This window comes from Labrus bergylta, chromosome 1 (assembly GCF_963930695.1).
Source record: "Labrus bergylta chromosome 1, fLabBer1.1, whole genome shotgun sequence".
Lineage (NCBI taxonomy): Eukaryota > Metazoa > Chordata > Actinopteri > Labriformes > Labridae > Labrus > Labrus bergylta.
In genome coordinates this window covers 6,621,444-6,630,198 of record NC_089195.1, presented here as the reverse complement: position 1 = coordinate 6,630,198, position 8,755 = coordinate 6,621,444, and the positions used below count along the sequence as shown (strand labels likewise).

Here is an 8,755-nt window from a genome sequence, read left to right as displayed (position 1 = left end):
ATGTAAACAGACTAACATCAAACAATAAAGACTGCTCTTGATGTTAAGTCAAAAGTCTACTCCTGAGGTCAAAATTATGTGCGCAAGCAAAAAAAAGATTCTATATAAATTATTTATGGAATTTTAAAATACGTATAAGAATAATACAATCCAAAAAATAATATTAATTCAAACTAAATATTTCTTAAATTCATAAGTTTCAGTCATTTTGTAAAGTTTTCAGTTCTTTAGAATGTCAGCAAGACCTATTGGATAATGGGATCCTGGTGGGTGCTGTTCGCATGTCCAACCAGTTGGTGTCGCTGATGAGCTGGACCCAGTGATGAGCGAGGAAAAGAAAAAGGAAGTGAAGAAGTGAACTTTGTTTCCAGCAGGTTGCTGTTTGGACCGAAGATGTTGGCGAGGATATGACAGCTGTGTAAGTAAACGCAGTGGAGTTATTAACTCTATAAATTGTCGTTTAATGGTCAACCGATAGCCGAAATATCATGTTTCCAGTTTATCGGAAGAATTACTTATTCTTGAAACTTTAGCGCATAGATTGAATTAGCTAGCTAGCCGCAACGTTAGCTGCATGACTGCAAACTGTGTGCTAAGAAGCTAGCTTACCGCATATTAATAAGTAAGTAGCTTTGTGTTAGCTGCTGTTAATGCTATTTTTATTTTTACCCAACATCTCAAAATGTTAGTTTATTTTAACATTTCTTTGTTTATTTTATTGTTGAGTTGTGACCTTACAGTTTGTAACTATTAAGAGTTATTGTGTTATTATGTTTTTACCTACACTATTATTCAGATAGATTTATTGGCATGAATGTGTAAATATATTGCAAAAGCATATAATAGCAACTATTACAATAATAATAATGAAAAATATTAATTAATCCGTCAATAGTAACAATAATAACTTGCAATAATTATGTTTTAACGAGTATTAATTATTTAAGAATAAACCACGACAGTGTAAATGTTTTTTTACATTTAACAATATACCACGTTATCCTTTCGTAAAAAAATCAGTTGCCTTTGCTTTGGTATCAAGGGTCAAACTCACCGGTGTTTCGGTGTAACAAGTTACCGTGTTATCTAGTGACTCTCAGCCGAATGCGTCTGCGGTTGTCGTAGTTACAGTTGAAAAGACTCAAACCTTTTACTTGGATTTCATTAATCACAGAAATGATCATGCCTTTGCCATCACATTGAACATCCTAACGGAGAGGTATTTGTGAGGACTCTTAAGTTCCAACAAACCACAGACGTGTTCGGCTGACAGTTCTGCAGATAGTAAATTCACTTGTTGAACCGTAACACCGGTAGAGATGACATCGAGCAAGTTATTTTTAGCGTTGCTGTGGGGCTATCAGTCAGCGTTAAATCACTGGTTTGTTTTGCACTCAGCTTTCACTGGACTGTGTAAAGGCGGACATGGCCGCAGAGATTTGTGGATGTAGAATGTTTAACACTTTATCAGGTGTACTTTATTGTATGCAGGCTAAATGGGGACGTCCCTGTTCCAAGGGCCCTATGCAGGGGTTTGAAAAAATATTGTACTCAAATAAAAATACCATTACTTAGACTAAATATTACTTCAGTGGAATTACAATTAATGCACACGGCTGTTTATGTTCAGACATACAGCTCCTCAGAAGTTTTCTGCAAGTGTGAAAGCCCTAGAGGACTCAGACTCGAGTTCTTAACTCTTATTTTCATGACCTGTGACTTAGACTCAAACTCAAGCTTTAACTGCATTAGGATTCAGAAGAGGGATACTCAGACATACTTATTGATTAAAAAAAAAAAAAAAAAAAAGAATGTTCTATTGTTTTGTTAGTTTTCTTGTACAAGGCCCTAATGATTTATTCAGTTTAGGGGGAAGGCTGCTTCGTGCGTTCACCTGCATTGCACATGTGCTTTCTTTATTAGCGACAGTTTGTGTGTAGTGGTGATGTGTGGATTGCGTATGCTTGAGTTTATTAGAAACCTGCAGTGATCCTACTGCATTATCGATCGCAGCGATCAGTGCTTCTCCCCATTAAAATGACTGTGATAACCATTAAAGCACGACGCACAGTGCTGTTACTTCATTTATAATTAAACTCTCCAGACACATCAACAGGATCAGTAAGAATCTAATGTTAATAAATGTTTATTAAAATTAGATTCTTACTGATACACATCCAAAAGGTCCCACACAGTCAGTTGAGGTTCATACAGTGAAATAGTTTGGAGTTAAACAGCAGTCTTCCTTAATTCTGAGTTCCATCAAATTAACTTAGTTTTTGAGGTAGGCGTTATGAACTGTTGTGACCAAAATATCACAACAAACACTTTGAAACATTTACTACACATGACAAAACTTTTTGACAAAACTTTTTGACAAAACGAGTGCAACACAGCATGCGACACAGTCATCATTCAATCTTGATTATCTTGTTTTCATGATCATGGGAAGCCAAAATCATTGTACAACTTTGATTAATTGCCCATCCCTTACATAGCATTTAAAATGGGTACTGCTGTCTCCCCCTGGCCCCTCCTCCCTAGAGTCAATGTGGGTTGCGATGTCTTGGACAAGGAAGCTGCAGTGTTTAGCCAGCTCTGCGCTGGTCTCAAAACCTTTCTGAGTGTTAACCGCTCTCCATTTAGCAAAAGCATCTCCAATATTTATCCTAGTTTTATCACGTTTCTTGATCATGGAGCTTATTGAAAATGCAGAGGCTTTTTGTGGAGCCAGAAATTCGCTGGCTCCACACTTCAGATGTTTAAAGTTGCTGGCGTTTTTATTTTTACAGTAGTTTCGGTTATTATTTTTGTGAAAGCTTTATTGAAAAGTGTCTCAGCATCAAAGATAGAAAATATGAGATACTGTAGCCTATATGGATAAAATACAATCAAAAAGTTGAGGTTATTTTTTTGAGACACTCCACTAAAATTGAAAATGTATAGGGATGTGTAAATGTTACTAATGTGGTTTTTGATTGTATTTAAATTAAGAAATAAGATGTGATTAGAAAGCTTGAGAGAGAGTGGATCTCTTTTTGGTTTAGGTTACTTGAAATTTCTTGAAAAGTGGTTCAATGTTACTTTTAAAAAGATGTACTACCAACCCTGATCATTGTGAACTGTTTATATTTGGTTTGTGGCCTATTGGTCTAAAAAAAAAACAAGACAACATAATAATCTAAGTCAGTTTGTGAAGGGAATTAAAACAGTGCTTTTTGATGGGCATTTTGGTGCATTATAACACTCGTCTTGTGTTCAGGCTGTCTGGTGTCGTCCAGGCGGTGACTGACAGATGCCTTCATCATGATGCTGAGCAGCGCTCTACTAGTTGCCCTCCTGCTCTCCCAGGGCAGAGGCTTCCTTAACTCTTCAGAGGATGACCCTATCCCCGAGGAGTGGGTGCTGCTTCATGTGGTCCAGGGCCACATTGGAGCCGGAAACTATAGCTACCTGCGCCTCAACCATGATGGCAGAATCATCCTGCACATGCAAAGCCTCAAGGGAGATGCCGACCTCTATGTGTCGGACAAAACCCTGCGGCCGAGCTATGACACCTACAAGCTGCAGTCGGTAACCTGTGGACAGGACGTGGTTGTTGTACCTGGGGACTTTGTCAGGCCTGTGGGCATCGGCATCTATGGTCACCCGTCACACAAGGAGAGCGAGTTTGAAATGCGGGTGTTTTACGATAAGACGGTTCCCCAGGACCCGTTTGATAAGAGCTCATACACTTCAGAAGACGGACACAAGCAAAAAAAATCCCCTCAAACAGCAGAGGACGACTTTCAGGAAGAGGAGTCGATATTTTGGACAATTCTAATCGGACTTCTGAAGATTATTCTTGAGATTTTGTTTTGAAAACGGTTCTCCTGCCTTGCTGCTGTGACAGAGGGAGGAGATTTGGCTTTCTCTGATGATTATTTTTCTTTCATTTTTTAAGGATAAGAAAAATGTCACACCAAACTCCATTTGTAATTTAGGCTTTTTAATATCTCCTGACTTGTGATCAAACACACTTCTTTGATTAAAAGAGTACAGATAAATGATGGAGTTTCATGTTAAAACGTGTTGACAGATCACTAGGCTTAATTTAGCAGGGTGAATCATGGGCCAGATTAATCACAGATGGCACAATTGGTATTTTGTCTTTAATTAGGCAAAAGGAAGCTTAGTAAGATGAAGGGCAGGCACATGTTTATTGGTGGTTTAAATTGGTCACTGTTATAAATTTCTAGATTAACTCATGTTCAACCACAGGGGTGAGGGAGGAATATTTCTGGAGTTGTGATGGATATGTTTAGATCCTTTCAAGGTTATCTTAATACAACACTCACATATCAATTGTAACCCTAAGAATTATTGGTCACTGTTTTGATTTCTCATTTCCATACGAGGTACAAGTCTTGCTGGGAAGTTCATACTTAGTAATAATACCTGAATATGTTTTCCATAGGTTTCAGTTTCAGAAGGTTCCACATACGAATGAAGGGGGTTTAATATTATTGTTATTTAAGAGGATGCTAGTACATACAGTTCAATTGAATTAGGTACTCAGGTCCTGGTTTGAAAAAAGTAATAATATAAAATATAACAATAGTGTAATAAAAGGATAAACTCTGTTTAATGAAAATAAGAACTCATTGGCAGAAATCTTGGCTATTAACAAAAAATGTATCAAAAGTGATTAGAGTTCCAATTAATTTAAACAATACAGGTTTTTCATCAAAAAGGTCTAAATGAAATTTTAGTTTGTTCATTTCTTGTAAACCCAAAATAATAATTAGAACTCATTCTCTACTATAAGCTGTTAACTTCTTGTGCATTCCATGAAATGCTTTCAATTTTTGGACTCCCTCCCCAGACACTCCCGTAACACACAGGACTTCTGAGCATGCTAGCCGTTTTATTTCATGAACGGTTGAATGTTTCTTATTTGGCAGTGTTGGCTACCTTGTATGGATAGCAATAATAATTCCCTCTGTAGCTTTCTGATTGTAAAAGAAACACCTAAATATGAGGAATACAATAGCTTTTCATGGGAACTTTACTCTGGCCCCATACTGGATGAAAAGATGTGCGTGGACAGACCTGAAGATGGCAAATGTATTTGTTTACCAGAAAATGAATAACTCTCCGTCTACAAAGGGCTCGTGAGTGTTGTATTATGATGAATTTGAACCAATCCTTTAACTCTATTTCAAATCTTGAAATCTAATTTAGCATCAGAAAGATCATTGTTGAGCTTGACCTGCAAATGAATGGAACTGCTTTTCTTAACTCTGCATATCAACGCCTGACAAGACGTCCGGGTGTAAATAAGTTAGCAATACAGTCATTTTCAGCTGTTTTGAGCTGAACATACAGGAGGCTCCTACAGGACAGGTTTATAGATAAACATGAAGCCTGAAAAGGAGAGCACTGAAAAAGAAGGATAAACCTGTGATTTACACCAAAGCAGATCGTTCAGTTTACTAAGAAGTTAAAGCAAAGAGCCTGCAGTTCACAGTTTTCATTTGCCGTTTACAGCAATGTTTACTTATATCTGAGCCCTGTGGATTAAAAAGACTTTGCTATCAATCCGTTAACATTATTAGGAACATTTAACTCGGTGTTTAAGGCTCAACTTTTTTTTCTTTTCACCTGTTGGACAAACTTCTGATGCAGGGTTTGAGTTCAGTTCAGAGTTAACATGTGACCGCTAAGCAGAAATGTTCAACAGTGCCTTCTGATCAATCCTCTGCTGTTGTCCTGTTTTTCTGGAGACGATTCAGACAGGTTTCTAAATAAAGCAGCTGTCATACAGACTGTTTATCAAATATTTTGTCTTCTTGGATATCTTTCTTTCAGATTTGATGAAGTGTAACCTGCAGCATAAAAGAGACCTAAAAAAAATAGATGGTCGATAGTTTGAGTCTTCAGAGAAGACGGGGGTAACTCTGGGGGAAGACTATCTAGACCAGCTCTAATTGGGTGTAGAAACGAACGTGTCATAATGTCAAAGAAAAAAACAGGCTCTGATACTATGATAAACATTGTTATCATAATTCAGGCTGTTTCATTCTTTTTATATTTGTTTTCTCAGCAGAAGATTAAATATGACACCTAATGGCAGCTTTTACACAATGCTGCAACAATTAAAAATATATTTTGGGGATATGTTTGGTTGGCTTTTTTCTCTCAAAACTACAATTCACTGGAGAGTAGTTCTATCTTTCAATTCAAGGTCTGAGAAAACATGGGGGCTACACAAAACATTAAAAGTTTTTAAACAGTAATGTCTTATAAGTCCTTGCAAGTATCCTTAAATAAAAACAAATCAACTGTTATGGCTTAACTGATGAAGCTCTAAGTACATAAATTATTTCTAAAGCAATGTCTAAAATGCATTAAAAAAAAAAAAGTTGCAGAATCAAAGTTTGAAAAGCTTAAAGAAGCATCAGTATTTCTAGCTGATAAATGTGAGAAATTTAAAGATTGTCTCAGACAATTCTACGGAGCCCCTCTTGTGACATTGATGAAAATGTTATAACTCATGGCCATGAAATAATTCATAGCCTCAAAATATTTTGTAACATCAAAATATAAATTTCAAGGCCACAAATTATTATTTTGTGGACTCAAATTATAAAATGTTCGCCCATGTCACCAGAGAGCTCTGTAAAATTCTGTCTTTACTTCCAAGTTTTGAAAATGACTTTTACTTTTAATTAGGGGAAGCTTTTTCCAAACTATTACAAACAATTTGGGGTATTTATAATTCAGAATACATTCTGAAGTAAGTAATTTGTCAATCTTTAAGATTTGTTCCTCTCTTACAGTTAATTATATTTTTTCATAGTTGTTTAGTAAATTTTAACAAGTAATATAGAACCAGTCATAGGTGGAAACATTGCAAAAAAATGGGCTGAATTATGAAATAAAGATGTGATTGGCAAAGGACAAAAAGACAGGAAAATATTCCCCCCACCCTGACACATGCACTACGGACATAAAAAAAAACAGGGAAAATATATAAAATGCTTAAATCTGAAATTTGATCTTGTCTTCCATCCTCTTCTGTGTATTTTGAATCCTAAATTAATGTTCATCTGGCCTTTTCCCACACAATGATCAACACATTTGCAAACAAGAGGACTTTAACAGTATCTTTTTAGCCCTGCAGCATTTCTAAAGATGTAGCTGTATGTAGCTTCTGTATAGTTTGTATGTAGTTTTATATGACTACTGGATTTACTTAAGTATTATATACAATTGTAATAACATAAATAAAAGTTTCAAATGTTTATTTTCTTTGAAACATGGGACTAGTTCGTTCCACTGTAATCAGAGGTTTAAATAAAAAACAAAAGTGTTCGAGTTGTTTGCAGAATGATAACTTAAAAGAGTCAGAAGCCCCCAGGCTTCTTAAAACAATGTTTATCCAAGTTCAAGACCATGAATGCCTTTGACACATATACTCTTAAGGATTTTTATTATTTATAAACAACTCCAGGTAAAACAGAATAATTAAATGTCAGTCATCTACAAAGATGAAGCTTTATCTCCAAAATGAAACAGAGTTCAAAGAGTCAACTTGTTTTTTCTAGCTGCATTTAAGCAACTCTGGAAGTCATGAGCAGAATCCCTGACATTAACGTGTTAGTTTATGTATTAATAATCAATAAACTGATTCAAATAAACTGTCATCCTGTGTGTGAAATATTACAGCCCTCCCCCTCCTCCTCCTCCTCCTCCTCCTCATCTTCATCATGTCAGGCTGGGGGCCAACTCGATGCTGTTAATCCTCAGCACAGTCTGAGGCTGGATGATGATCTTCTTGCGCTGAAACCGGTGTCTTTTCCAGAACTTCATGTGGATTCTGGGACAAGAGTCCGTCTTTTCGATCACTGTGGCCTCAACTCTGACAAGATCTTTCCCCAGCAGAGGCCTTCCGATCAGGGTGAACTCCTCTGCGCCGACCAGCAGCACCTTCTCCATCCGAATCTTGTCCCCGCACTCCGCTTCAATGTGATTCTCGAGCAGGATCAGGTCCTCGTCGGTGACCTTCCACTGACGACCCGCGATGTACACCACGGCGAATAACCGGCCGAAGTCCTGCCTGTGGATCCGCTGGTTCACGGTGCTCACCACGGCGGCGTGTCGGCTCCGCTCCTCCTCCTCCGGTACCAAAACCGTCTGCTCTGACCACGGCGGGCTGGACAGGGAAGTCCGGGGCAACAGGTCCCCGCTAACGGAGCTCTGTGTTCGGACAGCAGGTGGGGACAGGAGAGGTTTTATGGATAGTAACCTGCTGTATGTCCTCCACAGTCCTGCTCCTCTGCTCAGCGCCATCTTGACAGGAAGTGCAATAGTTTGCACTGCGCAGGCGTGACAGCTACAAAACACATGTGTAGCTGTGGACACCGAATTTTCTAAAACACTAAAAAGGATGGAAATAAGTAAGGCAGGACAAAATTACATTAAGTAGTAGAAGCCTATCGCATAGGTTTTATTTTATTTATTTTTAGCAGGAAAGGATTGTTGTCATAGTAATGTAGGCCTACTATTTGGAAAGAATGTAAAAATAACAATAAAATAAGGTCCATAATAAAATGTAATTTTAGTAGGTTTATATCTCGTTGAGCTGACTCTTTAACATATCCATACAAGTTTATTGTAGATTATATGTGTATTCATAAAAAAACTAATAACTAAAAATTAATTTGTTTTACTTAGAATTTAAACAATAGAATTTTTACATTTTTACATTTTT

The 8,755-nt window shown here is 37.2% G+C and overlaps 2 protein-coding genes across 2 annotated transcripts; one reads left to right on the top strand and one right to left on the bottom strand.

Moving 5' to 3' along the window:
• Positions 1-284: 284 nt before the first annotated feature.
• On the top strand, positions 285-6,157 carry c1h6orf120 (chromosome 1 C6orf120 homolog). The gene is made up of 2 exons (XM_020639628.3): positions 285-418; positions 3,263-6,157. The coding sequence occupies exon 2, from the start codon at positions 3,307-3,309 to the stop codon at positions 3,859-3,861; it is 555 nt and encodes a 184-aa protein (XP_020495284.1). The 5' UTR covers positions 285-418; positions 3,263-3,306; the 3' UTR covers positions 3,862-6,157.
• A 1,300-nt stretch (positions 6,158-7,457) lies between these two features.
• Positions 7,458-8,363, bottom strand: mrpl21 (mitochondrial ribosomal protein L21). Its single transcript, XM_020639627.3, has one exon. It carries the CDS (start codon positions 8,332-8,334, stop codon positions 7,750-7,752), a length of 585 nt encoding a protein of 194 aa, XP_020495283.1. The 5' UTR covers positions 8,335-8,363; the 3' UTR covers positions 7,458-7,749.
• Positions 8,364-8,755: the final 392 nt, after the last annotated feature.